The 15,000-nt window shown below is 46.9% G+C and overlaps 1 protein-coding gene across 1 annotated transcript in view; it reads left to right on the plus strand.

Annotated features, from left to right (window-relative positions):
* Positions 1-15,000, plus strand: part of LOC120058726 (cadherin EGF LAG seven-pass G-type receptor 3-like) — a 72,400-nt gene that overhangs the window by 14,610 nt on the left and 42,790 nt on the right. Inside the window, exons 5-19 of the mRNA XM_039007468.1 lie at positions 1,053-1,275; positions 2,576-2,691; positions 2,783-2,871; positions 3,524-3,681; positions 6,287-6,450; positions 6,650-6,775; positions 7,429-7,598; positions 7,876-8,061; positions 8,908-9,018; positions 9,144-9,312; positions 10,862-11,003; positions 12,880-13,000; positions 14,111-14,294; positions 14,466-14,567; positions 14,839-14,933. Coding sequence (XP_038863396.1) covers positions 1,053-1,275; positions 2,576-2,691; positions 2,783-2,871; positions 3,524-3,681; positions 6,287-6,450; positions 6,650-6,775; positions 7,429-7,598; positions 7,876-8,061; positions 8,908-9,018; positions 9,144-9,312; positions 10,862-11,003; positions 12,880-13,000; positions 14,111-14,294; positions 14,466-14,567; positions 14,839-14,933 — 2,156 coding nt within the window. The remainder of the gene's footprint in view (positions 1-1,052; positions 1,276-2,575; positions 2,692-2,782; positions 2,872-3,523; positions 3,682-6,286; positions 6,451-6,649; positions 6,776-7,428; positions 7,599-7,875; positions 8,062-8,907; positions 9,019-9,143; positions 9,313-10,861; positions 11,004-12,879; positions 13,001-14,110; positions 14,295-14,465; positions 14,568-14,838; positions 14,934-15,000) is intronic.

Here is a 15,000-nt window from a genome sequence, read left to right on the forward strand (position 1 = left end):
GAGCATGCATGTGCGAGAAAGAGAGAGAGAAACATAATGTAATTGGTGGTGGTGGTGGTGGTGGTGATGGTGTGTGTGTGTGTGTGTGTGTGTGTGTGTGTGTGTGTGTGTGTGTGTGTGTGTGTGTGTGTGTGTGTGTGTGTGTGTGTGTGTGTGTGTGTGTGTGTGTGTGTGTGTGTGTGTGTGTGTATGTGTCCTGGGGGTGATTTGTAGTGTTGGTGTGTGTTTGGCAGGACCAGCTGGCAGTGAGTGCTGCTGCCTGGGGGTCCGGGGGAATAGAAACGAGGGAGGAGGGGGGAGGGAGGAGGGAGGAAAGAGGGGTGAAAGCCGTTTAAACTCGTGATGCTTTTAGGCGCAGAACCCTGGCATGTTTTAACACCTTACCCATCATACCGGGGGGTACAGTCAGTGTGTGTGTGCGTGTCAGCGCGTGAGGAAACATACAGTACTTGCATGAGGAACAATCCAGGGCACTCTGCAGCCTCGTCCACAAAGCACAATTGTCTGTCTAGGGGTTGGTTTTTAAACCAATGCCGGTGGCAGCATAGTGCCTCAACGCTGAACACAAACACTGTGCCAACCCCGAGACAACATCAGGCCCGCCGTACAAAAAACGCCTAGCCTGCAGGTTTAACATGATCAGCATGTCTCCATGGACCTCAGCAGGCCTCTAAACTGGGGGGGGGGGGGGGGGGGGGGGGAAGCAGTGTGTCTGCAGGTTGAAGGCAGCTCATCCCCACACTGTGTTCATGCACCAGCTCATTGTCAGTGAGGACGGCTGGAGCAGTCTAGGTCTCTAGCTGGGAGGTTGTACTCACATGACTCTGTGTTATGTTCGCTGGTTCTGTTTATGTGTGTATTAGGTGTATTTGTATTTGTGCTTATTGTCCTTTGTTTTTGCTTTTATGTCTGTTGTATGGTCCATATAGTTAGGATACTACGTGGACCATGCATACTTTAGGTTTCTGTATTTGTATTGATTCGTGCTGTAGTGTACAGTATTGTGTGTATGGTCTGTATGTATAGTAACCTGTGTCCCCTCTCCTTCCCAGGCGAGCGGTGTGAGTGGGACAGGCGTAAGGGTCGCTGTGTCCCGGGGGTGTGTCGGAATGGGGGGACGTGCAGGGAGCTGTCTGGAGGGGGGTTCCGCTGTGAGTGCCCCGCAGGAGGGTGCGAGCGGCCCTACTGCGCTGTCCCCGCACGCTCCTTCCCCCCCAAGTCCTTTATCATGTTCCGAGGCCTCCGCCAGAGATTCCACCTCTCCATCTCTCTCACGTGAGGACCGAACGTCTTTCTCTCTGTCTGTCTTTTTTCTCTTCCCACTCTCTCTCTCTCTGTCTGTCTTTTCTCTTCCCTATCTCTCTCTCTGTCTCTCTCTCTGTCTCTTCACTCTCTCTCTCTTTTCTCTTCACTCTCTCTCTCTCTCTCTCTCTCTCTTTTCTCTTCCCTCTCTCTCTCTGTCTGTCTTTTCTCTTCACTCTCTTTCTCTGTCTCTTCACTCTCTCTCTCTCTCTCTCTCTCTCTCTCTCTCTCTCTCTCTCTCTCTCTCTCTCTCTGTCTCTCTCTCTCTCTCTCTCTCTGTCTCTCTCTTTTCTCTTCAGTCTCTATCGGTCTCTCTTTTCTTTTCACTTTCTATATCTGTCTCTCTCTTTTCTCTTCTCTCTCTCTGTCTCTCTATTTTCTCTTCTCTCTCTCTCTCTGTCTCTCTCTGTCTCTCTTTTCTTTTCACTTTCTATATCTGTCTCTTTGTTTTCTCTTCACACTCTGTCTCTCTTGTTTCTCTTCCCTCTCTCTCTGTCTGTCTTTTCTCTTCACTCTCTCTCTCTCTGTCTTTTCTCTTCACTCTCTCTCTCTGTCTCTTTTCTCTTCACTCTCTCTCTCTGTCTCTTCACTCTCTCTGTCTCTCTCTTTTCTCTTCCCTCTCTGTCTCTGTCTCTCTTTTCTCTTCACTCTCTCTCTCTGTCTCTTCACTCTCTCTCTGTCTCTCTCTTTTCTCTCCACTCTCTCTGTCTCTTCACTCTCTCTGTCTCTTCACTTTCTCTCTGTCTCTCTCTTTTCTCTTCCCTCGCTTTCTCTGTGTGCTCTGATTGGTCAGAGGGTGGTTGCTAGGGAGAAGTGGTCATAAATGTGATTTACATTTGATTCATTTAGGAGGCCGTTCTTATCCAGAGTGACTTACAGTAGCAGGCTCGTACACTTTCGTACTTGTTCCTACTGATCTCAGGTGTAACTAAATCCTATGACTCAGAGGTCCACTGGAACAGATATTTTATTATATACTCCTATTATGTACTACTATATTCTAGTACACACTCATATAGCCTTGCAGTAGAGATTTGCAGTGGAGTGACACTTACAGTCTTATACGGTACCATGTGTAGAGCACAGTGTAGTAGAGCTTATAGCCCGTATGTAACAGCTGTTAACATCATCACTGTTAACATATCAAACCTAGTATTTCACCCATGCAAGTGGACAAAACGTCTGGTTTGGGTTCTGGGCTTGGTTCCTGGGGTGGATGTGCGAGGGATGGCTTTAACTCACAGCGCCCTTACATGGCTGTGGTGTGTTACAGCTTTGCCACCCTGGAGAACAGTGGCCTCCTCTTCTATAACGGACGCTTTAACGAGAAACACGACTTCCTGGCTCTGGAGATCTTGGAGGGCCAGGTGGTGCTCAAGTACTCCACAGGTGGGTGTATATCTGTGTGTGTGTGTCCATCCTGTATAATGGTAGGTGAAAGCCTGGTTATGAGTGTGACCTCTGACCTATCTGTCCCCAGGTGAATCGTCCACTCAGGTGAGCCCCTTCCTACCTGGGGGCGTAGCCGATGGCAACTGGCACACCGTCCACATCCACTACTACAACAAGGTGAGCCTCAGTGTGTGTGTGTGTGTGTGTGTGTGTGTGTGTGTGTGTGTGTGGTGTGTGTGTGTGTGTGTGTGTGTGTGTGTGTGTGTGTGTGTGTGTGTGTGTGTGTGTGTGTGTGTGTGTGTGTGTGTGTGTGTGTGTGTGTGTGTGTGTGTCTCTGCTGCACATACCATGCACTTGTTTACATTTTCTCCGCTTCTCCACTTGTTGTCAGCCCTGTGAGTTCCCCCCGCCATCTTAGTCCAGGCGCAGTGGCCGCGTTTCTTTGTATGTCAAACTGTCGTCCCCTTTCTCAAATCAAATCCCATTTGAGCGTAGACTAACAGCAAAGCGCTCGCTTCCCAACAATATGCCGAGAGAATAATAAAATAATAATAGAACAAATAATATGCAAAAAAAGTTAAGATCAGAAAAGAAAAAACTAACACACACAAAATAGCAGAATTGTTCAGGAGCCGGTAAAAGGGCTGCTATCCCCTGCAGCGCCGTCTTAGCCATCTCCGACAACCCACTTGTGTGTGTACTGTATTTGACCACCTCTCTGTTGTTTCAGCACAAGCAGCAAGAGTACAGCAGGGTGTTTTGGTGTACGTGTTTGTGTGTGTGTGTTCTGTGTGTGTGTTATATTTCACTGTCCCTATCTTTGCCCCAGCCCAAGCGCAGTGTGAGCGGGGAGGCCCAGGGTCCGTCTGATGAGAAGGTGGCGGTGGTCAGTGTGGATGACTGTGACACGGCCGTGTCGCTGCGCTTCGGAACACAGCTTGGCAACTATAGTTGTGCTGCTCAGGGCAAGCAGACCAGCTCCAAGAAGTGAGTGTCTCTCTCTCTCTCTCTCTCTCTCTCTCTCTCTCTCTCTCTCTCTCTCTCTCTCTCTCTCTCTCTCTCTCTCTCTCTCCCTCTTCCTATCTCTCTCTCTCTCTCTCTCTGTCTCTCTCTCTCTCTCTCTCTCTCTCTCTCTCTCTCTCTCTCTCTCTCTCTCTCTCTCTCTCTCTCTCTCTCTCTCTCTCTCTTTCTTTATCTCTCTCTCTCTCTCTCTCTTTCTTTCTTTATCTCTCTCTCTCTTTCTTTTTCTCTCTCTCTCCCTCTCTCTCAAATTTTCAAATTCAAATTCAAGCTGCATGAAAAACATTGTGTCAATATTGCCAAAGCAACAATGTATACAATATACATTGTAATAAAATTATAAACAATGACAAATAATAATATAGAATGGCAGTAAATAATAATACAAAATTAAATATAAAAATAGTAACAATAAAATGGTAACAGTCAATAGTCGAATGTAATGTAATAAATGTAAAAAAAAAACTATAACTAACTTATAACTAAATAACGGTCATCTTCACCATTACATCAGTACTACAACTACTATCATCATTACCACTACTACCACCACCACCATCACTAAACTGCTATCATTACCATTACCACCCATACCACTACTATTTGGAATGATAAACAACAATAATAATAGTAATAACAATAACGGTAATAATAAGTAAGTTACTGCTTACTATGCAGATGTTATTATTCAGTGTACCTCAGGCTATGGCAGGCAAATACGTATTTGGCTGCAAGAGGAGCCATTGCTCCTTCGCCCATGAGTATTTTTAGTTTTTCCTCTGGGTTTAATAAGTTAAAATTTGGAATAAATGTAGTCATTTCTGTGAATAATGAATCTCTTGGTGAGGAATATTTATCACAGTAAAGGAGAAAGTGTATCTCTGTTTCTACCTCCCCTGTCGTGCAGTGACCACATACACGCTCCTCTTTGGGTAGCAATGTCTTTTTATGTCTGCCGGTTTCTATTGCCAATCGGTGGTCACTCAGCCTGTACTTGGTAAGGGTCTGTCTCTGCTTCGTATCTCTGACAGAGTAGAGATAATCAGCCAATTCATATTCTCTGTTTAGGGTCAGATAGCAATTTAGTCTGCTTTGGGATTTTGTTTCGTTTTTCCAATGTTGTATATATGAGTCCTTTGATTGGTTCATGATTTTGTTTATTGGAATTCTTTCTTTTGAAGCAGTGCTGGTGTCAGCTTGGTTGGTTAGGTCCAACACCAGCTGACTGAGAGGGCTCGTTTCTGGGCTCAGCTCTTGGGTTTGAAGTGCTTTAAATTGCAGACTCGAATTTGGACTTGAATTTAGATGTAGCCAAAATTTTAATGATCTTTTCTGTATTTTCATTATTACTGGAAAGCGGCCCAATTCTGCCCTACATGCATTAGTTGGTGTATTTCTCTGGACTTGTAGGATTTTCCGACAGAATTCTGCATGTAGGGCTTCAATTGGATGTTTGTCCCACATTTTAAAGTCCAGTTTATTGAGTGGCCCCCAAACCTCACTTCCGTAAAGAGCTATTGGTAGGATTACACTGTCAAATATTTTGGTCCAAATTCTAATTGGGATGTTGATTTTTAATAATTTCATTTTTATTGCATACAATGCTCTGCGGGCTTTTTCTTTGAGTGCATTCACTGCCCTATTAAAGTTTCCCGATGCAGATATGGTCAGACCAAGGTAGGTGTCATTTTTTGTGTGTTCAATTATGGTGTTGTTCAGGGTGAATTTATATTTGCGTTTCTGACATCTGTTTTATTTTTGGAAAATCATGATTTTAGTTTTTTGGAAATTTACTGCCAGGGTCTGTCTCTCTCTCTCTTTCTTTCTTTCTTTCTTTCTTTCTTTCTTTCTTTCTTTCTTTCTTTCTTTCTATCTTTCTTTCTTTCTTTCTTTCTTTCTTTCTCTCTCTCTCTCTCTCTCTCTCTCTCTCTCTCTCTCTCTCTCTCTCTCTCTCTCTCACAGACACACACACACACACACACACACACACACACACACACACACACACACACACACACACACACACACACACACACACACACACACACACACACACACACACACACACACACACACACACACACACACACACACACACACACACACGTATGCGTCACTTGCAAGTCAGTGTCAGGGTTAACCATTCAGCATTGCCACTTAAGCCTCTTCTCCCTGTCTAGACTTGACAAGTCACCACATCACTGCTGTGCTCTGTAAGTCCTGAGGAAAGTACAAGGATAAAGGACGAGGGCAACATCTAATAATGCTGTGCTCTTCTCTTCCATCTCTCTCTCTCTCTCTCTCTCTCTCTCTCTCTCTCTCTCTCTCTCTCTCTCTCCCTATCTCTCCCTCTCTCTCTCTCTCTCTCTCTCCCTATCTCTCCCTCTCTCTCTCCCTATCTCTCCCTCTCTCTCTCTCCCTCTCTCCCTATCTCTCCCTCTCTCTCTCCCTATCTCTCTCCCTCTCTCCCTATCTCTCTCTCTCTCTCGCCCTCTCTCTCTCTCTCTCTCTCTCTCTCTCTCTCTCTCTCTCTCTCTCTCTCTCTCTCTCTCTCTCTATTTCTCCTCCTCAGATCTCTGGATCTCACCGGTCCCTTGTTTTTGGGCGGAGTGCCCAACACGCCAGATAATTTTCCGTTCCACACCCGAGAGTTTATCGGCTGTATGAAAGACCTCCACATCGACAACAGTCTTCTGGACCTGGCTGGATACATCGCTAACAACGGAACTCTCCCTGGTCTGTATGGTTGTGCCACACTGTGAGGTCAAGCCTAACATTCACCTCAGTAAAGTGTTATCTTCGTCATGCATTGCTGTCATTGGGAGACAAAGTGAAAATGTTACTGAAGTGGAAATGAGCATTCACCTCTGATGTACAGGAAGCCGCCATTTTGGGTGAGCTTGTTTAACGTGGTGGTTTTCTCCGGTTCTGATAGGCTGCAGTGCCAAGTCGCCCTTCTGTAAATCCAACCCGTGTCAGAATGGAGGAACTTGCCGAGTGAGTTGGGAGACCTTCTCATGTGACTGCCCCCTAGGTTTTGGAGGGAAGGACTGCAGCCATGGTGAGAAACACACTGAAACTTACCGAGATTCCCTAAAAACATGCCACTTCGGTACAGCTATGACCTTAAGTGACTTTTCCGTAGCAGGTTAGGAGAATTAACCTAGAAGGTTAGGAGAATGAACCTAGCAGGTTAGGAGAATTAACCTAGCAGGTTAGGAGAATGAACCTAGCAGGTTAGGAGAATGAACCTAGCAGGTTAGGAGAATTAACCTAGCAGGTTAGGAGAATGAACCTAGCAGGTTAGGAGAATTAACCTAGCAGGTTAGGAGAATGAACCTAGCAGGTTAGGAGAATGAACCTAGCAGGTTAGGAGAATTAGGTCAAGAGAAGGGTTTGGGTTAGCTAAAATGCTCTCCTTATCTGCTATGAAAAGTCACTTCCGGTCGTAGTTCAACCAAAGTCCCGATACGTATCCAGTATAGGCTTTTCTCACATATGATAATAATGGTCGGAACGGAGCAAATGGAATGGCATCAAACACATAGAAACCATGTGTTTGATGTATTTGATATCATTCCAATGATTCCACTCCAGACGTCACCACAAGCCCGTCCTCCCCAATTGAGGTGCCACCAACCTCCTGTGATGAACACCTACAGTACACTCACACACCACACTGACTCTAGTCCTTCTCCCCCCCCCCCCCTAAAGTGATGCCCCACCCACATCGTTTCCTGGGAAACAGTGCCCTCTGGTGGGACCTGAAAAATGACGTGACCATCTCCACTCCCTGGTACCTGGGGCTGGTGTTCAGGACGCGGGCCAGGGATGGCACCCTGCTGCAGGCACAAGCCGGACAGTACACCAGCCTGGTCTTCCAGGTCTCTACACGCCTGTGCTGCCTTACCTGCACTAGTTTATCTCTGTCTGTCTGTCTGTCTGTCTGTCTGTCTGTCTGTCTGTCTGTCTGTCTGTCTGTCTGTCTGTCTCTCTGTCTCTCTGTCTCTCTGTCTCTCTGTCTTTGTAAATGGGTCAGTTTATGTTGGAGTAATACCAACCTGCAGGGGGATTCCAAACCATGCTATGTTAACACGTGTGCAGTCATCTACATGTGGGTTACTCTGTGTATTCACCAATGTATCTGTGTTGCCGCGGCAGCTGGTGAGCGGTCAGCTGGTGTTCTCAGTGACCAAGGGGTCGACGCGGCCGGTGCGCCTGCGTCTGGACCAGGTGCAGGTGAGCGACGGACGCTGGCATGACCTGCAGCTGGAGCTCCGAGACGTCCGCAGCGGGAGGGAGACGCGCTACGTGGCTACTGTCCGCCTCGACTTCGGCCTCTTCCAGGTGAGAGTCCCACATTGTCCCTACTCACTGCTCTGAAATCAGATTTAATGGGTTAGGCTTTATTTGAGGGAGGGTTAAACTGATCCTGGATCTGCGCCTAAGGGTGACACAATAACGCCCTATCGCTCTTTGCAGCGCAGACGTCTCAATGCAAATCTGAGCCTCTAATCTGGCCCTGTAATCCTGTCGGTCGGTAATCCCAACGTCCAATTCTAAAGCCAGTGTAATGGCTCTCTGCCTGGCTATGTTTCTGTGTCTGTCACTCTTTCTATCCCCGAACCTGTCCAACCCTTTCTATCTATTCTGTTCTTTTCTCTCACTTATTCAGTCTTTCCTCCCTCTCTTTCTCTAACTACATCTAGTTGTAAGCACTGACTGTCATTCTGAATAAGAGCGTCTGTTAACGGACTGACTGATCTCTTCTCTCTCTCTCTCTCTCTCTCTCTCTCTCTCTCTCTCTCTCTCTCTCTGTCTCTCTCTCTCTCTCTCCCTCTCTCTTTATCTCACTCTCTCTCTCTCCCTCTCTCTTTATCTCACTATCTCCCTCTCTCTTTATCTCACTCTCTCCCTCTCTCATTATCTCTCTCTCTCCCCCTTTATCTCTCTCTCTCTCCCTCTCTCTCTCTCTCCCTCTCTCCCTCTCTCTCTCTCTCTCTCTCTCTCTCTCTCTCTCTCTCTCTCTCTCTCTCTCTCTCTCTCTCTCTCTCTCTCTCCCTCTCTCCCTCTCTCTTTATCTCACTCTCTCTCTCTCCCTCTCTCTTTATCTCTCTCTCTCTCTCTCTCTCTCACACACACACTCTCTCTCTCCCTCTCTCTTTATCTCTCTCTCTCTTCCCTGTCTCCCAGGGCACAGTGATAGTGGGGAATGAGATCCATGGGCTGAAGGTGAAACACCTTCATGTGGGCGGAGTCCTGGGCTCGGGGGAGGTGCAGAATGGGATACGGGGCTGCGTCCAGGTATCTTACCCGCTGCCCATAATTATTTTTGGGACTCTTATAGACCTTTTGTGTTAGCATGTATGGTATAATGGTCTATGCTCTTACAAGATTCTGTTTGACACCTAATTCGTCTGTGTTGTCAGGGGGTTCGTTTGGGGGTGCGACCGGACGCCCCCCTCCTGCCCCACCCGTCCAAGGCTGTCAAAGTGGAGACGGGCTGTAGCGTTGGCAACCCCTGTGTCTCCTCCCCCTGCCCGCCCTACAGCCACTGTAGTGATGATTGGGAACGCCACACCTGTCTCTGTGAACCAGGTAAGATACTTCAAGAGAGAGTTTGTGAGCGAGAGTGTGCGCATGTATATGCATGTGCAGGCATTTGTGAAAGGACCTAATTTAATCCCTCTGTCGGCAAATTACACAAAACTACAAAGTGAGACGACTTAAAAGGGGAAGAACATTTGCTGGAAGGTGTGATGAAGAAAGAGCGGGGGGGGGGGGGGGCAGAGAGGGAGAGAGGAAGCAATGAGCGCCGTGGGGGGAGGAGAGGAAATGGAGAGGCTCAGACATCCCATCTAACACAAACAACCCCTCCCTGTTAGCGCAGCGTGGCAACAAAGAGAGATCGTCAAATACAGTGCACACGCAAGTGGGTTTGTCGGAGATGGCTAAGACGGCGCCGCAGTGGACACGTACCGCAGCGATGGCTTTCGTTAGCCAAATGAGCATTAAATATCAAACAGGCCAATGGGTGTCAGGGGGAGACAAATCAAAGTTTCATCATACCAGGGGTGCTCTGAATAATTCCCTCTCATCTTTGGTACGCCGGTGCGGTGGCAGTACGGTGGCGGTGCAACGTCTGTTGAGTTAGCTCAATGGCTCGGCTCACACACAGGACAACATTTACAGCACTGTTCCCACGCTATGTACTATACACACACACACACACACACACACACACACACACACACACACACACACACACACACACACACACACACACACACACACACACACACACACACACACACACACACACACACACACAGGGCACTGACACAAGGACATCTGCTGTTAGTGTGGTGCTGTGTGAGGCGGTTAGTGTGTGTGTGTGTGTGTGTGTGTGTGTGTTATCATGCACAGGATAATTAGGCGCAATAAAAATGTGTTTCTTTCGACAGATTCAGTTGTATCGACCCAGAGCCACTGTGATGGCTAGGGGGTAAAAGCTACACCGCTCCGTAGTCAGAGAACACATGTTCTGAGAACACAAAATGCAGGCTTTAAGACTCCAGTAGTTTCCCACCGCAAGGACAGTGCCACTGTGTGCACTTGTATGCGATCAAGGCCAACGTCTCTGTCTTTTGTCAGTTTCTTGATATTCTTACACGGCGAGTTCAAGGACGTCGTGTAATGGGCGCGGGATTCTTTGCCAGGGATTTCTTTTCGAGGAGCTGCTCGCAGAAACAGGCTCACGGCTCAAAGCACTCAGCTGGTTCTATGGGGAGATTCTTTCCCGCTGTTTTATCTGGTGTACAAAATGGTGTGAGAATTCTATTGAGACGATGGCCGCTTAATATTGAGTTCCTAGAAAACAAAACAGCGAAACACCATCGATTTCGTGGACTGTATGGCTCTATGGTTTTGCTGTTTGTTTTCTATAGGTTTCTATAGCGAGGGCTATGTTCTGGAAACGCTATGTATGTTTTGTGCGAAAGCTGTTGTTGCGTGTAGTATGCATACACGCACGAATGTCCAGAGCTTTCTGCTTGTTTTAGGCTTCAATGGTCCTTTTCAAAGGACTGATCTTTTTATATTAAGATGTGGGTGTGTTCCCATGGTAATGACTGTGTGTGTGTTGTAGGTTTCTATGGTAAGGGCTGCAAAGATGCGTGCCAGCTGAACCCATGTGAGAACAATGCCCAGTGTCACAGGAAGCCCAGCTCATCTCACGGATACATCTGCGACTGTGGAGACGACCACTACGGACAGTATTGTCAGCACAGGTCAGTCTGTCAACCGTACATACAACTATAGATCAACCATACTACAGCAACTATTCCTCAACTGTGGAGCAACTGTAGATCAACCACGACGACCGGTATTGTCAGCACAGGTCAGTGAGTCAACCACACATCAACTATAAATCAACTAGCTATTAACATCATGTTATACATCTGTGACTTGTGGAGACGTTAGATGACCGAGCCCCGGCAGTATGACCGAATTCCAAATGTCTCTCTGTGTTTCTAATGTTCGTAACAGTACACCGCAGCAGTGCCTGAGGCTGAAGCAGGGTTGAGACAGCAGGGCAGCAGTGTTCGGCGGTGCTCTGCTCTGTCAAAGTGGCTTTTGTTGTCCTTTTCCCCCCCCTCACTGACATATGCCCTAATCCACAGGAGAGGATAAGAGAAGACTTACATTTATCTGTGATGATAAAACACAGTGTATATCTGTGACCCGGGCATCACCCCCGCCCCCATGTGAAATCCCTCCCAGCTTTAGGTGTCAGATCTTTCCTGCCCTCTTCCCTTTGATCTAGGTACTGTGATGTGCTCTGGGATGTACACCGTGGCCTATATAGCAGACAGGGAGTGAAACTGAAAAGAACTGCCACTTTTAAAGGTCCAATGCAGGTGTTTTGTCGCAATATCCAATATTTTCTGGGTAACAGTTAAGTACCTTATTGTGACTGTTTTCAATTCAAATGGTTATTAAAAAGATACCAAAATAGCTTCTTAGCGAAGAGCAATTTCTCAAATAAGAATTTTGCTAGGACTGTCTGGGAGTGGCCTGAGTGGGGAGGGGAAACGGAAAACGAACTGTTATTGGCAGAGAGGTTTGGAACTCTCTTTCTTATTGGTCTATTAACTAACTTACCGCCTGGTGATGTCACCAGACAGGCCAAAACTCCATCCCACCAAAACAGGCTGAAATTCCAGGCGGTCTTTTCAAACAGCTCTTTCACTGCTATAAACACAACATGCAATTTTTTTTTAAATGTTTACAGTTCATATAAGGAAATCAGTCAATTTAAATAAATTCATTAGGTCCTAATCTATGGATTTCACATGACTGGGCAGGGGCGCAGCCATGGCTGGGCCTAGGAGGGCATAGGACCACCGACTTGGGAGTCAGGCCCACCCACTGGGGAGCCAGGCCCAGCCGATCAGAATTTGTTTTTCCCAACAAAAGGGCATTGTTACAGACAGAAACACTCCTCAGTTTCATCAGCTGTCCGGGTGGCTGGTCTCAGAAGATTCCGCAGGTGAAGAAGCCGGATGTGGAGGTCCTGGGCTGGCGTGGTTACACGTGGCCTGCAGTTGTGAGGCCGTTTAGACGTACTGCCGAATTCTGTAAAACGACGTTGGTAGAGAAATTCCTGCAGTCAGCACGCCAATCGCTCCCTCAAAACTTGAGACATATGTGGCAATGCGTTGTGTGACAAAACACAACACAAGGCACATTTTAGAGTGGCCTTTTATTGTCCCCAGCACAAGGTGCATCTGTGTAATGATCATGCTGTTTAATCAGCTTCTTGATATGCCACACCTGTCAGGTGGATGGATTATCTTGGCAAAGTATAAATGCTCGCTAACAGGGCTGTAAACAATTTTGTGCACAACATTTATTGAGAAATAAGCTTTTTGTGCGAATGGAACATTTCTGGGATCTTTTATTTCAGCTCATGAAACATGGGACCAACACTTTACATGTTGCCTTTATATTTTTGTTCAATATCTATACAAAACACAGGAAAATCACATTTTTTTGACTGCATTGGGCCTTTAACATGTGTGTCTGTGTGTGTGCGTGTGTGTGTTTCACTGTGTGTTTGTGTTTCACTGTATGCGTGTTTGTGCGTGCGGTGTGTGTGTGTAGGATTGACCACCAATGTCCACGTGGTTGGTGGGGTTCTCCAACATGTGGGCCCTGCCACTGTGACGCCAGTAAAGGATTGGACCCCGACTGCAACAAGACCAGCGGCCAATGCCACTGCAAGGTGACTTGCTCGCTGTGACACACACACTCGCTCATATCAGCAGTAACTACTCTTACCGATAATCAACTCATATCGTAACCCCCCAGGCACTGATCCATGCTCTTACATACCTCAACAGACCTATCATCGCCCTTACCTACACAATCTAATCAACTCCGAGCTGTAACCCCGGCCTAGCCCGTAATCCCTGTTGGTGACCTTAATCTCTAATCCTTGATACTGATCCTAGCTCTAAGCTGACGATGTTGTCAAACAAGCACTATTTTAAGAGGCATCATCAGCAGCTTCATCTTGTTAATCTGAACGCACCCCATTAGCCTTTAACACTCTTAACGCCAACAGACACCCCCTTATCCATCATACCCCCTCCACACTGCGACCCCATCTTAAATCCTTTTTCAACAACAGGAAATAAGCACGTGTCGTTGACTTTCAGTAGCACCGTTTCTTCAACTGTAGTTTTCCTCACATAATTCAAGTGATGAATTGCTCTTTTACGCGACTTTACGTGCTATGTGCTGGTATTCCGAAATGCTCACCTGACAATATTTTTGTCTGTCTTTTTTGTGTTTGTCTGTCCACGTCTCTGTGTGTCTCCCTCTTTCTCTTTTTTCTGTGTGTTTCTTTTTTTCTTCATATAAATGTGTATGTAAATGTTTATGTAAATGAATATGTAAATATCTATGTAAATGTCTATGCCTGTATATGTCTGTGACTTTGCTTTGTCTGTCCTTTGTGTCCATTTGGATGTGCTTGTCTTTGGTCTGAATGTGTATGTGTCTGGGTGTCTATGTGTATCTGTGACCTGTTTGTCTCTATCTCTGTCTGTGTGTGTCTCTGTCTGTGTGTGTGTCTCTGTCTGTGTGTGTGTGTGTTTATGTCTTTATGTGTGTGTCTCTGTCTGTGTGTGTGTGTCTATGTCTTTATGTGTGTGTCTCTGTCTGTGTGTCTCTGTTTGTCTGTCGGTGTGTCTATCTGTCTGTCTGTGTCTGTCTGTCTGTGTGTGTGTGTGTGTGTCTATGTCTTTGTGTGTGTGTCTCTGTCTGTCGGTGTGTGTGTCTGTGTGTGTGTGTCTGTCTCTCTGTGTGTATATATCTGTGTGTGTGTCAGGAGTTCCACTACCGCCCGCGGGGCAGTGACTCCTGCCTGCCGTGTGACTGCTTCCCTGTGGGCTCCTTCTCCCGGTCATGTGACCCAGAGAGTGGCCAGTGCCCGTGTCGGGCTGGCGTGATTGGTCGACAGTGCAACATGTGCGACAACCCCTTTGCCGAGGTCACACAGACGGGCTGCGACGGTAAGACAGAGGGATTCCTCTCCTCCTACCTGTGATCCTCTCTTTCTCTCTTCCTCCCACGTCTCCTCTCACATCTTCTCTGTGCTTCCTGGTTCTCGGATTCCCTTATTCCTCTAGATGATATTGAGTATACTAACACTCTGTTTGCCCCTCTCTCTCTCTCTGTGTCAGTCATTTATGACGGCTGTCCTAAGACCATCACCCTGGGGATCTGGTGGCCCAGGACTAAGTTCAACCTGCCAGCAGCCGTACCTTGTCCTAAAGGATCTGTGGGTTAGTCCCTCAACCTTCTCCACATTCACTGTAGTTAACTGGATATCTGTAGATAGTATCATTCCTGAGTCTTCCAAAGAAGGAAAGATGATAGCAGCTCTCATAAAGACTCAGGATCTATAAAGACTATTCCCAGATAAACACCCCATTCCTTTGTTAGCTAGTATGGTGTTTGAAAGTACCCCCCATCCCCCCTGTTGGTTTTTAGTGTTGTGGATGTGTTATACAGTTATTAGTAGGTACAGTATCTGACTGTGTCTGTTCTCTCCAGGTGCTGCTATCAGACACTGTGACGTGGAGAGGGGCTGGCTGGAGCCGGATCTCTACAACTGTACCTCTCCTCCCTTTGTGGAGCTCAATGCAGCGGTACAAATACTCTGCTGCCCAATTGCTCATACTGATCGGAATTGTAAAGGATGGAATGGTGTCTAAT

Source organism: Salvelinus namaycush, chromosome 14 (genome assembly GCF_016432855.1).
Source record: "Salvelinus namaycush isolate Seneca chromosome 14, SaNama_1.0, whole genome shotgun sequence".
In the NCBI taxonomy this organism is placed as follows: Eukaryota; Metazoa; Chordata; class Actinopteri; order Salmoniformes; family Salmonidae; genus Salvelinus; species Salvelinus namaycush.